At 45.0% G+C, this 19,113-nt stretch overlaps 1 protein-coding gene across 2 annotated transcripts in view; it reads right to left on the reverse strand.

Annotated features, from left to right (window-relative positions):
- The window catches only part of pik3ap1 (phosphoinositide-3-kinase adaptor protein 1), a 121,543-nt gene that overhangs the window by 54,598 nt on the left and 47,832 nt on the right, over window positions 1–19,113 (reverse strand). For both annotated transcript variants that reach the window (XM_078530543.1, XM_078530545.1), the window contains exons 3-5: window positions 11,422–11,591; window positions 9,601–9,745; window positions 3,219–3,361 (exon numbers count right to left, since the gene is read on the reverse strand). In XM_078530543.1, the coding sequence (XP_078386669.1) occupies window positions 3,219–3,361; window positions 9,601–9,745; window positions 11,422–11,591 (458 nt within the window). The remainder of the gene's footprint in view (window positions 1–3,218; window positions 3,362–9,600; window positions 9,746–11,421; window positions 11,592–19,113) is intronic.

The raw sequence follows: 19,113 nt of genomic DNA on the forward strand, positions 1-19,113 counted from the left end.
ACGCATAAAATGACGCGCGATGATGTCGGGCGTGCACAGTGGAGTCGGCTGCACGCCCGCTGAACTGTCAAAGACCTATTAAGGCCATTAATTAACTAATTAAAGTACTTGTCAGGGCTTCCGGTCCAACCTGAAGGCTGGCGGGGGGGGGCGAAGAGCCCAGGCGGCCTTCGCATTTTTCATGGAACCTCATCCACGGGCGGGGTGAAGTTTCATGAAGGGTTTATTAATTTAATGAAATGTTTCATGTAAACTGATAAACATGTCGCAGCTCATGTGACAATGATACATGAGGGGATGTGTCTGAATTATTTTTTTTATTTTTTCATTTTTCACATTTTTATGACTTTTCTCAATCTCCCTGAGACAGCCCCTTGCCTCGGGGAGATTTCTGTGCTCTTCCACCTGCATGTGTGAAGGAGCGCAGGCCCCGACTCTCTCTCCTCTCCCCACCCGCACAGGGAGCGCTCAGGGCTACTGGCTGTGCATTACGCTGGGTGGGCCTCAATTGGCCTGCTCACGTAAAATGGCGGCGCGCAGCCGATTGCGGGCGGCCATCAGCTGCGTGCCCACCCGCGCTTGCTCCCGCCCAGCCCACCCAACGGGGAGAAGATTCTCCCCATGATGTAACTGGATAGTCCACAGCTTTGCATAGGTCAAGGATCATACAAGATTGGCTCGATTCCAATCGGTGTAATCTCCTGCCCTGACATTATTCTGGCCTGACCTTGGCTTAGCCAATACAGCTAGAGAGTAAATCAGGAGCAGAAACCCTGGCTGATTCCAAAACTATTCAAGTATATTATACACTAAGCCCAAACTGTCTTAAAATCCATTCTTCCCCCCCAAAAAAATTACTTTCACACCTTTACAAACTTGACATTTATGCATCAACCTTACAATAAAATCTGCATCCCTCCTGATGTAGCATCGTTCTAAGGATTAGCCTCCCAGGCTCTCTCAATAACAGCTTAGAATAGATACTTCCTCCCTCTGTTTCCTTGGCCAAGATTTCCCCTTTTCAACAGTTCCAGTGTTTCCATTTCTTAATGTCCTTTATTTTAGTGTCAACAGCAAGCTCCTGTAAACACAGACATCTACAAACTGTTTCATCAGCCAGAGTCAGCCACAGACATTGACTCGCAACTTCATTCCTTTACCCTACTTGAGAATTTTGTGCACAAGGGACCAAGGCATTGGAACACATTTCATTCTGGGTATCCAGATGTTGGGTGTTCCCAGGTAACAGCATTGGGTTAGACAGCGAGTGAAGCTCTGTCTCAGAAGCTCTGTCGTAGGACTGTCTCAGCAAATAAACCAAGGGCAGACACAGCACAGGTTAAAAGTACAGCTCCCTCTACACTGTCCCCATCAAATACTCCCAGGACAGGTACAGTACGGGGTTAGATACAGAGTTAAGCTCCCTCTACACTGTCCCCATCAAACACTCCCAGGACAGGTACAGCACGGGGTTAGATACAGAGCTAAGCTCCCTCTACATTGTCCCCATCAAATACTCCCCGGACAGGTACAGCACGGGGTTAGATACAGAGTAAAGCTCCCTCTACACTGTCCCTATCAAACACCCTGAGGACAGGCATAGCACAGGGGTAGATACAGAGTAAAGCTCCCTCTACACCGTCCCCATCAAACACTCCCAGAGTAGGTACAGCATGGAGTTAGATACAGAGTAAAGCTCCGTCTACACTGTCCCCATCAAACACTCCCAGAGCAGGTACAGCACGGAGTTAGATACAGAGTAAAGCTCCCTCTACACTGTCCCCATCAAACACTCCCAGGACAGGTACAGCACGGGGTTAGATACAGAGTAAAGCTCTCTTTACACCGTCCCCATCAAACACTCCCAGGACAGGTACAGCACGGGGTTAGATACAGAGTAAAGCTCCCTCTACACCGTCCCCATCAAACACTCCCAGGACAGGTACAGCACGGGGTTAGATACAGAGTAAAGCTCCCTCTACACTGTCCCCATCAAACACTCCCAGGACAGGTACAGCACGGGGTTAGATACAGAGTAAAGCTCTCTCTACACCGTCCCCATCAAACACTCCCAGGACAGGTACAGCACGGAGTAAGATGGAAAGCTCTCTTGATACTGCCACAACAGTGTGCCTCACACTGACTGTATTGCATCAACGTTATATTTTTTCCATGTCTCACACCAGTTGCCTAATCTCGTTGATCCGATTGACAATTATGGTAAATTAGAGATAATGCCATGTCTTTGAGTGGGAATTGGAAGAATGCTGCCCGAATTATTACACATTTACAGCCACCAGGCCTTGAATCTTTCATCCTCTGGCACTGACTTGAAGCACAACCAACATGAACCTCTTTGTTCAACACCAGCCAGCCAATGTCGATGGATCAAACTACAGACACCTAGACACTATTTGATTCCATTATAGGCTTGCAGACACCAAACTATAGATTCTACCAATCATAGCCATCCTTCTGTCCAATGACATGCTCCATCCATGTGGTTGAAATGAGCCACACTCCATTCAGCTTCTACTGTTTATATAATGCTAGAATAACATTTCCAATCCCGTTTTATGACAACAGAATATTGTCCTTCAGTTAATCTTTGGATCATAGAATGATACACAGTACAAAAGGAGGGTCTTTGAAAGAGCTGCCCAATTAATTCCATTTCCCTGCTCTTTCCGCATAGACCTGCAAATATTCCCCCTTTAATTATTTATTTAACTATTTATTTATTTAACTAATTATTTTAACTAATTCCATTTCCCTGCTCTTTCCGCATAGGCCTGCAAATATTCCCCCTTTAATTATTTATCCAATTCCCTTCTGAAAGTTACTCTTGAATCTACTTGTACCAATCTTTCAGGCAGTGGATTTCTCAATGTAAGAACTTGCATCATAAATAAAAATTCCTCATCCCCATCTTTGGCTCTTTTACCAATTACCTTAAACCTAAACAATAGCCTTTGGTTATTGATTCTTCTACTGCTTGAAACAGTTTCTCCTTATTTACACTGTCAAACTATTCATGATCTTGAACACTTCCATTACATCTCCCCTTAGTTTCCCCCACGGAAATCTGCTTCTCTAATCTCTTGACATCACCCCACATTCGACAGTAAATCTCCATCTCACCCTCTGTTGCTGGGATAGACCTGATTCCTAGAGCTCGGTGTGACCAAGATGCTACATAAAAACATTAAACTACTTGCCTGGCACATGAATTCCACAGGGTTGATGGCATACTTCAGGAGGTTTTCAATTTCTTCCATGTCAGTATAGTAAATTAAAGTTGCTGAACTCACTTTCAGATCCCCTGAGTATAATGTGAGTGTGACCAAACCGGAAGGCATGTCTGTTCAACACAAGGCAAAAGTTTTAGCTATTCCACAATGGAAGGTGCCATGACACTATCCCAAATATCTGCTCATTTCGACAGCCCATTTTGCTCATCAGTAATTATTTTCAGATTCAAGTGTTTGTTATTGAAACGTTGGATGAGATCATAATTCCTCCCAACATACTTGAAAATCATTCATAGCAAAGCAGTTTACAGGTTTAGATCTCAAAACATCCAGGGTATTTTACCCAGGGTAGGAACTGAGCAGGAAGTAGAGGGGCAGTTTGGGAAGGTACTGGAGACGCACGAGAAGGAAGTTCTGAGGAGCTGGAATTGGCACGAAGGAGAGACTGTCATTGTGTGCTTCTGCACTCCCACACTGATGAATTCCAACACTGCGGCCCTATCTCTGACATCCACACACAGTGAGCATTAGGAATTTAGATTTACCACTGAAAACCTCTGATAGGAGCTAAATGTTCTGTCCATTTGGGTGCTGAGTGGACAAAACCCAGACTGGATAGCTGGATAGTCCAACAGTGAGTGTTGGGCACAGAGTTGAGGAGCAATGATGTGTCCAAGGGCCTTAGAGAGGTTGGCGATGGGCTGGTAATTTTGGACAACAGAGAGGTATGGAGAGACATTTCCTGGCCTGGGGGTTTATATCCCAGGATATTGAACGAGACTAGCAAGGGGATTTCTGGGGCCTGACTCTGCTCACCACTGAATCTTAGCACACAAGTAAGTTGACTGGAAGCAAATGGAAAAAGGATAAGAAACCTGAATGTGGCAGCTACAGGTCAGTTTGCCTAACTTCTATAACAGGTAAACAATGTCAACTGGCAGGAGTTCTTGTGTAGCAGTGAACTTTATAAACAGGCAGCATGAGTGTGGGAGAGGGAAGTGCTGGCAAACAGTCTCTTCAAACTCTTTCCGGGTGCAGTAGATTGTGAAACCAGTAAAATATAGTTTAACTGGAGCCTCAGGAACAGGCCAAGCCCCAAATGCAACCTTATTTAGCCGAATCAGACATTTATTGCAGAATGGGAAGCAGAAAGCCCCAAAACTGTTTAGGACCCCCAGAAGCCCTTAAGCTAAGACAAGGGTCTTCATCAGGTAAAGGTTGGGGATGAAATAAAGGGAGAAAAGACTCTTTTCCTCAAGTGGGTGTCTCAGGGCTGTTATTTCCTGGCACCTATCTTCACCCTCTCCAAAGAGGGGCAGTAACATGGACAGTCAGACTGAAGGGAAATCAGCGGACTCCATGCCCAGCATTATCTACATGTTGCAGGCATGGGAGGAGAGGCCAGTGACCCTCCTGGCAATATAAACCTGTGGAGGGAAGCAAGGAGCAGGTGCTGAGGCTGGATTAGGCCTCACCGCTCACATTTTCTGTTCGTCTCAGTGGCAATCACACCTGATTCTGGACAGGATTATGGAGGAGCATCCTGAGCTAACTCTGCGGTAACTCTGAACAAAGAACAAAAATCAGCAGATGCCAAAAATTTAAAACAAAAACCAAAAATGCTGCAAATAGATTAAACAGAAAAGTGCACTGAGATCAGTTAACATCCCGGGTACAGACCCTTTGTTTTGACTCAAAACAATGGCTTCTCTTTGCTTTCACACAAATGCAGCCTAACCTTCTGAACGTCTCGAGCATTTTTTGGTTTTTCAGTTTTCAAGGCTCTATAGTCCCTGCAACAATCACCTGTGGAGCATTGTGTTCAATCCAAGCTAACACAGCACACCAGGGACATTTATATTCAAGAAAGTACATGGGAAAAGCAATCAGGCCGCATTTATTGCCCACACCTCATTGTCCACAGAGGGCAACTGAGTAGGACTGGAGTCACATGTAAGTTGAACCAGGTAAAGGATTGTGGAGGTTCCCGCCTCTAACGAACATTCATAAACAATGGTTATGGTTTCTTTTTATAGCAATCCCAAGAGCAGGTCAGAGGCTGGGAATCCTGCGGAGAGTAACTCATCTCCTGACTCCCCAAAGCCTGTCCACCATCTACAAGACACAAGTCAGGAGTGTGATGGAATACTCTCCACCTGCCTGGATGAGTGCAGCTCCAGCAACACTCAAGAAGCTCAACTCTATCCAGGACAAAGCAGCCCCACTTGATTGGCACCCCATCCACAAACGCACAGTAGCAGCAGTGTGTACCATCTACAAGATGCACTGCAGGAATTCGCCAAGGCCCCTTAGGCAGCACCTTCCAAACCTACAACTGCTATGATCTAGAAGGACAAGGGCAGCAGACACATGGGAACACCATCACCTGGAAGTTCCCCTCCAGGCCACTGACCATCCTGACTTGGAAATATATCACCGTTCCTTCACTGTCGCTGGGTCAAAATCCTGGAGCTCCCTCCCTAACAGCACTATGGGTGTACCTACACCACATGGACTGCAGCGGTTCAAGAAGGCAGCTCACCACCAACTTCTCAAGGGCAAATAGATTTGGGCAATAAATGTTGGCCTAGCCAATGATGCCTGCATTCAAATGAATGAATAACAAAAATAATCCCAGATCTTTCCATAAACTAGTATGGCAGGGGGTTGGGAACCAGAGCAATAGGTCAGCAGGTGAAATAAATGACTGGGAACTAATGAATATGGCCAGTAGGACTAAGAGGAAGGGCAGGCAGGGAGAAATTACTGAACACAGTGGGACTGGGGGTCTGAAATGCATTTGTTTCAATGCGAGAAGTATAACAGGCAAGGCAGATGAGCTTAGAGCTTGGATTAGTACTTGGGACTATGATGTTATTGCTATTACAGAGACTTGGTTGAAGGATGGACAGGATTGGCTGATAAACGTTCCAGGATTTAGGTGTTTCAGGCAGGATAGAGAGGGATGTAGAAGAGGTGGGGGAGTTGCACTGCTGGTTAAGTAGAATATCACAGCTGTACGACAGGAGGACACCTCAGAGGGCTCATGCAGCGAGGCAATATGGGTAGAGCTCCGGAATAGGAAGGGTGCAGTCACAATGTTGGGGGTTTACTATAGGCCTCCCAATTGCCGGCAGGAGATTGAGGAACAGTTATGTAGGCAGATTTTGGAAAGATGTAAAAGCAATAGGGTTGTTGTGGTGGGTGATTTTAACTTTCCCTATATTGACTGGGAATCACTTAGTGCCAGGGGTTTGGATGGTGCATAATTTGTAAGATGCATCCAGGAGGGCTTCCTGAGACAATATGTAGATAGTTCAACTAGGGAAGGGGCAATACTGGACCTGGTATTAGGGAATGAACCCGGTCAGGTGGTCGAAGTTTCAGTAGGGGAGCATTTCGGGAAAAGTGACCATAATTCAGTAAGTTTTAAGGTACTGGTAGATAAGGATAACAGGAGTCCTCGGGTTAAGGTGCTTAATTGGGGGAAGGCTAATTATAACAATATTAAGCTGGAACTGAGGAATCTAGACTGGAGGCGAATGTTTGAGGGCAACTCAACAACTGACATGTGGGGGGCTTTCAAACGTCAGTTGATAAGAATTCAGGACCGGCATGTTCCTGCTAGGATGAAGGATAAGCATGGCAAGTTTCAGGAACCTTGGGTAATGAAGGATATTGTGAGATAAGTCAAAAAGAAAATGGAAGCATTTGTAAGGACTAGAAGGCTGGGGGAACAGATGAAGCCCGTGGAGAATATAAAGAAAGTAGGAAGAAACTTTAGCAAGGAGTCAGGAGTGCTAAAAGGGGTCATGAAAAGTCATTGGCAACCAGGATTAAGGAAAATCCAAAGGCCTTTTATACATATGTAAAAAGCAAGAGGGTAGCCAGGGAAAGGGTAGGCCCACTCAGGGACAGAGGTGGGAATCTGTGTGTGGAGCCAGGAGAAATGGGAGAGATACTAAATGAGTACTTCTCATCAGTATTCACCAAAGAGAAGGACTTAGCGGTTGATTTGTCTATGGAAGAGTGTGTAGATAGCTTGGATCATGTTGAGATCAAAAAAGAGGAGGTGTTAGGCGTCTTGAAGAATATTAAGGTGGATAAGTCCCCAGGGCCAGATGGGATCTACCCCAGAGTACTGAGGGAGGCAAGGGAGGAGATTGCTGGGGCCTTGACAGAAACCTTTGTATCCTCACTGGCTATGGGTGAGGTCCCAGAGGACTGGAGAATGGCCAATGTTATTCCATTGTTTAAGAAGGGTAGCAGAGATAATCCAGGAAATTACAGGCTGGTGAGCCTTACGTCAGTGGTAGGGAAATTATTGGAGAAGATTCTTCGTGACAGGATTTACTACCATTTGGAAGCAAATGGGTGTATTAGTGAGAGGCAGCATGGCTTTGTGAAGGGGAGGTTGTGTCTCACTAATTTGATCGAGTTTTTCGAGGAAGTGACAAAGATGATCGACGATGGAAGGGCAGTGGATGTTATATACATGGATTTCAGTAAGGCCTTTGACAAGGTCCCTCATGGCAGACTGGTACAGAAGATAAAGTCGCACGGGATCAGAGGTGAGCTGGCAAGATGGATACAAAATTGGCTTGGTCATAGAAGATAGAGGGTAGCAGTGGAAGGGTGCTTTTCTGAATGGAGAGCTGTGCCTAGTGGAGTTCCGCAGGAATCAGTGCTGGGACCTTTGCTGTTTGTAGTATACATAAATGATTTGGAGGAAAATGTAACTGGGCTAATTAGTAAGTTTGCAGACGACACTAAGGTTGGAGGAGTTGCAGATAGTGAAGAGGATTGTCAAAGGATACAACGGGATATAGATCGGTTGGAGACTTGGGCGGAGAAATGGCAGATGAGTTTAATCCGGACAAATGTGAGGTAATGCATTTTGGAAGGTCTAATACAGATAGGAAATATACAGTAAATGGCAGAACCCTTAAGTGCATCAACGGGCAGAGGGATCTGGGTGTACAAGTCCACAGGTCACTGAAAGTGGCAACGCAGGTGGATAAGGTAGTCAGGAAGGCATATGGCATGCTTGCCTTCATCAGCAGGGGTATTGAGTATAAAAGCTGGGAAGTCATGCTGCAGCTGTATAGAACCTTGGTTAGGCCACACTTGGAATATTGCGTACAATTCTGGTCGCCACATTACCAGAAGAATATGGAAGTGTTGGAGAGGGTGCAGAGGAGGTTTACCAGGATGCTGCCTGGTCTGGAGGTTATTAGCTATGAGGAGAGGTTGGAGAAACTCGGATTGTTCTCACTAGAGCAACGGAGATTGAGGGGCGACTTGATAGAAGTTTACAAAATTATGAGTGGCATGGACAGAGTAGATAGTCAGAAGCTTTTTCCCAGGGTGGAAGAGTCAATTACTAGGGGACATAGATTTAAGGTGAGAGGAGAAAACTTTAGAGGAGACGTGCGGGGCAAGTTTTTTACGCAGAGGGTGGTGAGTGTCTGGAATTCGCTGCCAGAGGAGGTGGTGGAAGCAGGTACGATAGTGGTGTTTAAGAGGCAGCTTGACAAATACATGAATAAGATGGGAATCTTATCCGGAAGTGCAAAATGTTTTGTTTGACAGGCAATATGATCGGCGCAGGCTTGGAGGGCTGAAGGGCCTGTTCCTGTGCTGTACTTTTCTTTGTTCTTTGTTCTTTCATGAATTATTTACAGAATTCAGTTTCACACGTTGTCATGATGGGATTGTGAACCTATATCTGCTGGTTTGCCAGACCAGTGTCATATGCACTCCAGCCACCTATTTAGGTAAACCACAAGAAAGCATTCAATAGGTGTAAACATCCAGAAAGATGTTGGTTAATCAGTGTACATAAATAAGGTAAGTCCAGGGCATTTCAGAATAGTGCACATCCCCCAGATTGTGACTTCTGTCCAGTGAAATGTACAGAAACATCAATGAATGGGAGTGGGCAATTTACTGACATTTGCTCCTGCCCCAAAGTGGGAGCTTACCCCTGTACATCCAGACCGTCTAGAAATTAAAACTGATGAGTCTTCCGTGATTGACAGTCACCTCTTTAAATCTCCTTCTGCCACTTTTATTCCATTTCTTACACCTATGTGTCTTTTGGGAAATGACAAACAGAATGGATTCATGAAAAGGAGGCTATACTTAAGTAACTTGCTGGGGCTTTTTTTAAAGAGTTCACTGCTGCAGTAATTGGGGATATACTTGTACTTTGAGTCAGTTATTACAAGGTTCCAATCGGGAATTGTACAACAGGAGATGAGGGATGAACTGGGAATAAAGAACTGGCTCAAACACAATAATTAAAACTGAACACTTGAGGACCGTTTCTCTCAGAGTTGAGTCTTACCTGGCGCTTGCGCAGATACTGTGTACTCATTGATAAGTGTTGCTGGAACCCGGACAGCAGCCTTCGCACCAGACACAAAGTCAATTTCACTCTTCACTTTGGTGTCCAGTTTAACCTTTAGAATAACAAACATCTGCTGTGGTACCTGAAATTTAAAAAAAGATACCTGTATTGAGAATGTTCAGCACATTGCGGCATCACAAGGGAATGTATTGGTCATCGTTGGAAAGGGGGTGATCTGACCAAATATCACAGGAGTTCGTCTAGAAGATACATGGGGCAATTCTAACCAGGTTATATTTAAGAACATAAAGCTCTAATAATTTGTTCTCTTGGAATAAGAACATCGTTTTCTCTCTTCCTATAATGTTTTCTTTGCCTCTTTCTCACTCACTCATTCTTCCTTTGAGCCTTTCTCTATTATTCTCTTATTCCCAACATGACTTACACACACTTTTCTCATTGTGGGTATTTCTCGCTTTCTGTTCAGTAGCTTTCCCATTCTTTGTCCACATATATATATATATATATATATATATATATAGAGAGAGAGAGAGAGAGAGTCCCACATTATGAGGACAGGTTGAATAAAATTGGCTTGTATTCCCTGGAGTATAGAAGATTGAGGAGTGATTTAATTGAAATGGTTACGAAATTCAAAGGGTTGATGCAGAGAACCTGTTTCCTTTGGAGGGGGAGTCAAGAATGATGGGTACAATGTTAAGATTAGAACTAAATCATTTTGAAGTGAAATCAGGAAACACCCATTCACACAAAAATGTTGAAATCTGGAACTTGCTTCCCTGAAAGGCTATGGGTTCTCAATTGGAACTTTCAACTCAGAGAGCAATAGATTTTTTATGAGGAAAGGATGTCCACAGATATGAAGCAATGGCAGAGCAGACTCAATTAGCTGAACAGCCTCCTCCTGTCCCTATGATCCAATATCTTCCAGTGTCTCTGTGTGGGTCTCACAGGCTTTGTTAAACTGATGTACTCAGTCCTGCATTCTTAAACTTGGTAAAGTTCAGGGTGTTCAGCAAGCATGCGGCAACTGGCGTGAGGGCTGAGATCGGTACCTGGATCATGGAGAGAAAGCATCAGGTGGAACATGCACAGGGCAGAGACCGTGAGAGTGGATCTGGCCAAACTTCTGGGAGTCAGGCCTGTGAGCCAGTATAGGCAGAAAGGAATGAAGAGGATCAGGTGCATTGAATAGACCAAACCAAGTAACAGGCCGGATCTGAGGATAGGCCTGGGGACGCTGAGGAAGGCCTTGAAAACACCTGCCACACAAATAAGAGCAATGAGGGGCATGGAGCTCTCGAACTGTGGATGTGGATCGTAGAAACCATGGTGAGTCGAGGCCTATTGAAGTGTATAAGTTTAACAAATGGTTAAGGAGGCGAGTCTGAGGACCCTGAGGGCTGTCTGTACTTCCAACCCTGGGTTTCCCCTCACCACACAATTCCCCCCACCACCCCTTCCCCTCCCCCAACACTGGGTTTCCCCTGACCTACACTCTCTCCCCTTGGATACTGGGCTCTTCTCAGTCCTGAGTCCTTTCCTCCCTGTAACACTGAGCTTCCCTGCAGACCTCACTCCCTGCCGCCTTCTAGCATGTGCTTATACTGTCTACGCTGACCTATTACATTGTGTATGTTGCTGAATTCTATTTGACTGAGAGCCGCTCTGCACGATCGAAAGCATGAAGTTAGCACCAGTATCTTATTTCGTTTTACGTTTTGCTGCAACTCATCTTCCGCGAAACAGAAACATATGGGCTGAAGCTTAACACCCGTATGATGGTTAATAACTTACCCCACATTGGATCCTGTCTGGTAAAACCTTCACTATGTTTTCTTGATGGTCTCTGTAAGATTGGGAACATGATTCCAGGTGGGATTTGGCTACGTTACTCCACACTTTGGCTTGAGGCTCAGCTTGTGCTTCAGATTCAGTTGTGTCGCAGCCCGAGTCCCTGCTGGAGCCTGAAGAGGTGGAAGTGTTTGAATAAGCCTTACAAATGGACACAAGAGAATTGCCTACAGCAGACCCACAAACACTGAGACATACCTGACATGGTTTGATCCTTCTACTCCATTTTATCCTGAAACCACAATTACAGCCGTCTGTCACTACGGATACTCAAACACATGAACAACCTGGGTGTAAGTAAAGGCTTATCCTTTTTGTCTGGAAAGTACTTTGGGGCGTCCTGAAGTCATGGAATGCACGATATAAATGTTAAGTGTTTCTTCTTTCTTTCTACTAATTTTAAAATTGATCATAGAATCACAGGAGGTTTATGACACATAATGAGTTTATGAGGCCATTTGGCCCATCGTGTCTGTGCTGGCCAGAAAACGAGTCCCCCACCCCCCCCGCCCCGCCAAGCCTAATCCCACTTTCCAGCATTTGGTCCATAGCCCTGCAGGTTACAGTGCTTGAGGTGTGTATCCAGAAACTTTTTAAGTGAGTTGGGGGGTTTCTGGCTCTACTACCCTTTCAGGCACTGAGTTCCAGAGCCCCCACAACCCTCTGGGTGAAAAGATTTTTTCCTCATCTCCACTCTAGTCCTTCTACCAATCGCTTTAAATCTAAGCCCCCTAGTCACTGGCCTGCCTGCTAAAGTAAACAGGCCCTTCCCATCCAGTCTATCCAGGCCCCTCACAATTTTGTACATCTCAATCAAGCCTCCCCTCAGCCTCCTCTGTTCCAAGGAGAAGAACCCCAACCTACCTAAAACAAAAACAGAAAATGCTGGAAAAACTCAGCAGGTCTGGCAGCATCTGTGGAGAGGGCAACAGAGTTAACGTTTCGAGTCCGTATGCGGACAGTCAGCTAACACCGTCAGCCAGTTTGATGACATTAGAGATTGGACATGAGAGCGCATAGTGTTGCAAACTCAGAGGGAGGAAGGTTAGGACATGTGAGGAGAGCTGTGAAATTGAGACAACTGATGTAGTGCCATTAGTTCTCAATGAAAAGATCTAGAGAGGCTAACTATTCTATAAATGGAACTAAAAGAAAGCATAATTTAATATGATATGAATGACGCTGTAAATAGACATAATTTGAATTGGGTGAAATCCTACAGAAACCCCACCACGCATTTCAGATTCTATTTGCCGTGGCAGTTCCCCATTTTTATAATTCACGCATTTATAGACCAACGTTTTCCATCTTTCACTTTCCTGTCATTGCAAACATTTCCATTATTACCAAGCTTTCCACTGAGTGGTTGTGAGAAGAGTGTCGTGTGAATCAAATGCAAAAGTGGGGATTTGGTGCGAATGGGGATTCAGGACAGAGGGGGAAGGGGTTGCTGTTTATTTTTGCATCCAACACCGTGTGGTTCGTGTTAGTTTGGGACAATGGGGAGAATTTTCGGCTCGGCGAGCGGGGGGCGGGGCCTGCTTGCCAAGGCATAAACTGACACAGGGTGACATTGGGCATTCGTCCTGACATCACCACGTGTCATTTAGAATTTCAGTTCGGCGGGCGCACAGCCGATTCAGCCGCCAATCTGTCAAAGGCCTGTTAAGGCCATTAATTAACTAATTAACGCCATTGAGAAAGCTGCCCGTCCAACCTTTTTCTTTATTGAAATTTTTAAAACTTAAAACTAATCTCCCTGAGGCAGCTCTGTGCTCTGTTGTGCGTCGCACTCCCGACTCAGGGAACCCTCCACCCTCCAGTCCTTCCGGGTGTGCCTTAATTGGCCTGCCCATGTAAATGGCAGCGCGGACTTGATTGGGGGCGTCAGTCAGGTCCGCGCCCACCCCCGCACAATCCCTCCCCAACAGGGGGAAAATTCTCTCCAATAAGTATCCGGACAGTTTGCTCCAGATCTTGGGCACTTTACATTTCTCAGCATAATGTTTCATCCGCCACATGTCTTGAAGTCTATCATTACCCTCATCACATTTCACAAGACCTCCAGGTTTTATGTCATCTGCAAATTTTGAAATCCCAGGTCATTATGAAATAGTCCTCACAGCAGCTCCTGGGGAACTCCACTATGTCTTCCTCCAGTCTGTAAAACAACCATTCACTACTTCTCTTTGTTTCCTCTCACACAGTCAGTCTTGTATCCATGCTGCAACTGTCTCTTTTAACCTACGGGCTTCAACTTTAATGACAAGCCCAGTGTGTGACACTTTTGAACGTCCGTGCACACTGTATCAACCCTCTTTATTACCTCAGCAAAACATTCACTCAAGTTAATCAAACACAATTTGCCCTTGATCCAATGTTAGCTTTCCCTAATTAATCTACATTTGTTCGAATGACTGTTAAGTTTGTCCTGGATTATCATTTCTAAAATCTTTCCCACCACCGAGGTTAAAGTGATGGGCCTGTAGTTGCTACGCCCGTTTTTTTTGAATATTTGCAATTCTCCAGTCCTTTGGCACCATTCTCTAAGGAGGATTGGAACATTATGGCCAGTGCTTCTGCAATTTCCATCATGGCTTCCCTCAGTATCCTTGGGTACATTCGATCCAGTCCCGGTGCCTTATCCACTTTAAGTACAGCCACCTTTTCTAAACCTCCTCATCATCAATTTTTAGGCCATCCAGTGTCAACTAATGAATGGCATGACACTGGGAAGTTCTGAGGAACAAAGGGACCTTGACGTGTCTGTCCATAGATCTCTGAAGGTGGAGGGGCATGTTAGTGGGGTGGTGAAAAAGGCATATGGGACACTTGCCTTTATCAATTGAGGCATAGATGACAAAATTAGGGAGATCATGTTGGAGTTGTATAGAACCTTGGTGAGGCCACAGCTGGAGTACTGTGTGCAGTTCTGGTTACCACATTATAGGAAGGATGTGATTGCACTGGAGGGGGTGCAGAGGAGATTCACCAGGATGTTGCCTGGGATGAAACATTTAAGTTATGAAGAGAGGTTGGATAAACTTGGGTTGTTTTCGTTGGAGCAGAGAAGACTGAGAGGCGACCTGATCGAGGTGTACAAGATTATGAGGGGCATGGACAGGGTGGTTAGGGAGCAGCTGTTCCCCTTAGTTGAAGGGTCAGTTATGAGGGCACATAAGTTCAAGGTGAGGGGCAGAAGGTTTAGGGGGAGGATGTGAGGAAAAACTTTTTTACCCAGAGGGTGGTGACGGTCTGGAATGCGCTGCCTGGGAGGGTGGTGGAGGCGGGTTGCCTCACATCCTTTAAAAAGTACCTGGATGAGCACTTGGCACATCATAACATTCAAGGCTATGGGCCAAGTGCTGGTAAATGGGATTAGGTAGGTAGGTCAGATGTTTCTCACGTGTCGGTGCAGACTCGATGGGCCGAAGGGCCTCTTCTGCACTGTGATTCTGTGAACCACCTCCTCTTTCACTATGACTTTGACAGCATCTTCTTCCTTGGTAAAGACAGGTGCAAAGTATTCATTTAGTACCTCAACCATGCCCCCCGCCCCCATGTGTAAATCCCCTCCTTGGTCATTATACATAGTGTAGATAGAAGCAAAAAATTACAAAGAGATATTGATAGATTAATGAATGGGCAAAACTGTGGCAAATGGATTTCAATGCAAATGTGAAGTCATCTACTTTGGACCGAAAATGTTAGAACAGGGCACCCTCTGGATATTGAAACAAATGCTGGAACCCATGGAAGTCCAAAGAAACTTGGGGGTCTGGGTATGTAGATCATAACATGTCATGATGAGGTATAGAAAATAATCATGAAGGCTGATGGAATGTTGGCCTTTCTATCAAGAGGACCAGAATACAAGGGGGTAGAAGTCATTCTTCAGTTTCACAAAGCCTTGGTTAGACCACACCTGGAGTTACTGAGCCCAGTTCTGGGCACAATGCCTTAGGAAGGATATATGGGCCTTGGAGGGAGTGCAGTGTAGATTCACCTGAATGATACCTGGATTCCAAGGGTTAAATTACAAGGAAAGATCACACAAACTAGGGATGTTTTTGCTGGAATTTAGTGGGTTAAGGGGGTGATTTGATTTAAGTTTTCAAGATATTAAGGAGAACCAGTAGGATAAAGAAAGAGAAATTACATCCACAGGTTGTGGGAGTCTCAGACTAGGGGGTATAGGAGTGACTAGGAAACCCTTCTACATGTAGAAGTTTGGAACTTACCTCCGCAAATGGCAATTGATGCTAGGTCAATTATTAATTTTAAAGCTGAGCTTAATAAGATTTTTTTGTTTTCCAAAGTTATGAAGGGGTGGGGCAAAGGTGGGTATGTGGAGTTAGATCACAGGTCTGCCATAATCACATTGAATGGTGCAACAGGCTCCAGGGCTAGATGGCCTCTTCCTGTTCTTATATTCTTCTATTCCCATCATTACAAACTTTACTGTTATTCCAAACATTCACATCATTTCCAACCTTCCTGTCATTACAAACCACCTCATCATAATAAAGCACTCCATTATTATAAACCACTGCACTACTTACGTCAAGAGCAATTAGGTCAGAGCAAACACAACTATCAACACAGTTTGCTGAGGGATTAAGCAATGTAATGGTCACAAACTAGCCTTTCACTTCTGACACTTGGGTTTAAATCTAGTTCCTCATGGGCCCATGACATGAAACTATACCAAACTGGACAAGACAGATTGGCTCAGGGGGACCATTGAAAGTCTGGTGTGGTTGACAGGCAGACTGGTAGAGTAGGATGTGGGCTTCTAAAGTTGTGGATGAGACAAATTGCCGTGTGAAGAGCAGCGAGTTTTACTTTCCATGTACCACGTGCTCTAACTTGCATTGGATACCTGAAATGAAGGCTTTGTAATCCCCAACATCAACATTCCTCAACTTTTCAGCAGACAAATCGTAGCTTGATTCCACATGTAGGTTTTATAACTCCTTGACCTTAATAAAACTCAATTATCCTTCGCCTTTATTACATTGTTAAAGTCAACTTGAGTTAACCATCTAAAGGCCGTATCACGCCTTCCATCCTGAGAGGAGCTGGGAACTAAGCTTATGATCTTCTTCTGGCACCCTCCAAATAGCAGCAAACTCACTGCAGGGAGAGGAAAATAAAGCCAGAAGCTCTGTTACTTCACCTCCACCTTCTACATATATACTTTTTATTAACTCATGGCCGTGGGTGTAGCTAGCAAGCCCAGCCTTTATTGCCCCTCCCTCATTGTCCTCGAGAAAGTGATGGTGAGCCACCTTCTTGAATGCAACCAAGTGGTTTGCTCGGCCATTTCAGAGTATCTTTAAGAGGCAACCACATTGCTGTGGGTCTGGGATCACAGGTAGGTCTTCAGCTAAAGGCAGCATATTTCGTTCCCTAAAATATATTAGTGGACTAGACAAATTTTTTCAACAATGCAGTAATTTCATGGTCACCATTACTGACACTAGGGCCAGAATTTTTCTCTCGCCGGACGGGCTCAGCTGCCCACCGCCCGCGATCAGGTCCGCACCGCGATTTCACGCAGGTGGGGCCAATTAAGGCCCGCCCTGCAACAAACTTAGAATATTCTTAGAATAGTAGTGTTAACCACACCAGACTTTCAACAGTCTCTCTGAGCCAATCTGCCATGTCTTGTTTTCTCTCACTGGCCAATGAGGTCCATCGCTCCTTCAGTCTATCTTAGGATCATGGAATGATTGAATGGTTACAGCACAGAAGGACCATTCGGCCGGTCACCCCCATGCCAGCTCTCTGTAAGAACAATTTAGTTAGCCCCACTACTCCATCCTTTCCCATAGCCCTGCAATTTTTATTCCTTCAGGCTTTTATCCAATTTCCTTTTGGAAACTCCAGTTGAATCTGCCTCCAGATTAGACTGTCAGGTAATGCATTCCAGATCCTAACCACTCACCTCGTGAAACAGTTTCCCCTTAAGTCACCTTTGCTTGTATTGCCAAAGCTTTAAATTGAAGTTCTCTGGTACTTGGCCCTTCCGCCAATTGGTACAGTTTCTCCCTTTGTATTCTGTACAGACACCTGATTTTGAACACCTCTATCAAATCTCCCCTCAGTCTTAGAAACGTAGAAACATAGAAACTAGGAGCAGGAGTAGGCCATTCGGCCCTTCGAACCTGCTCCGCCATTCATTATGATCATGGCTGATCATCCAACTCAATAGCCTGCTCCCGCTTTCTCCCCATACTCTTTGATCTCTTTCGCCCCAAGAGCTACATCTAACTCCTTCTTGAAAACATACAACGTTTTGGCCTCAACTACTTTCTGTGGTAACGAACTCCACAGGCTCACCACTCTCTGGCTGAAGAAATTTCTCCTCATCTCAGTCCTAAATGGTCTACCCCATATCCTCAGACTCTGACCCCTGGTTCTGGACTCCCCCACCATCGGGAACATCCTTCCTTCATCTACCCTGTCTAGTCCTGTTAGAATTTTATAGGTTTCTATGAGATCCCCCCTCAGTCTTCTAAACTCTAGCGAATATAATCCTAACCGACTCAATCTCTCCTCATATGTCAGTCCCGCCATCCCAGGAATCAGTCCGGTAAACCTTTGCTGCATTCCCTCCATAGCAAGAACATCCTTCTTCAGATAAGGAAACCAAAACTGCACACAATATTCCAAGTGTGGTCTCACCAAGGCCCTGTATAATTGTAGCAAGGCATCCCTGCTCCTGTACTCGAATCTTCTCGCTATGAAGGCCAACAAACCACTTGCCTTCTTTACCGCCTGCTGCACCTGCATGTTTACCTTATGTGACTGGTGTACGAGGACACCCAGGTCTCGTTGCACATTTCCCTCTCTCAATTTACAGCCATTCAGATAATAATCTGCCTTCCTGTTTTTGCTACCAAAATGGATAACCTCACATTTATCCACATTATATTGCATCTGCCATGCATTTGCCCACTCACTCAGCTTGTCCAAATCACCCTGAAGCATCTCTGCATCCTCCTCACAGCTCACCCTCCCACCCAGCTTTGTGCCATCTGCAAATTTGGAGATATTATATTTAGCTCCCTCATTAATATAAATCATTAATATATATTGTGAATAACTGGTGTCCCTGCACTGATCCCTGCAGTACCCCACTAGTCACTGCCTGCCATTCGGAAAAAGACCCATTTATTCCTACTCTTTGTTTCCTGCCAACCAGTTTTCTATCCATCTCAATACACTACCCCCAATCCCATGTGTTTTGATTTTACATGCTAATCTTTTATGTGGGACTTAGTCGAAAGCCTTCTGAAAGTCCAAATAAACCACATCCACTGGCTCCCCCTTATCAACTCTACTGGTTACATTCTCGAAAAATTCCAGTAGATTTGTCAAGCATGATTTCCCTTTCGTAAATCCATGCTTACTCTGTCCGATTCTGCCACTGTTTTCCAAATGTTCAGCTATTAAATCTTTTATAATGGACTCTAGAATTTTCCCCACTACCGACGTCAGGCTGACTGGTCTATAATTCCCTGTTTTCTCTCTGCCTCCCTTTTTAAATAGTGGGGTTACATTAGCTACCTTCCAATCCGTAGGAACTGTTCCAGAGTCTACAGAATCTCGGAAAATGACCACCAATGT

The sequence above is a fragment of the Cetorhinus maximus genome, chromosome 27 (genome assembly GCF_964194155.1).
Source record: "Cetorhinus maximus chromosome 27, sCetMax3.hap1.1, whole genome shotgun sequence".
NCBI lineage: Eukaryota > Metazoa > Chordata > Chondrichthyes > Lamniformes > Cetorhinidae > Cetorhinus > Cetorhinus maximus.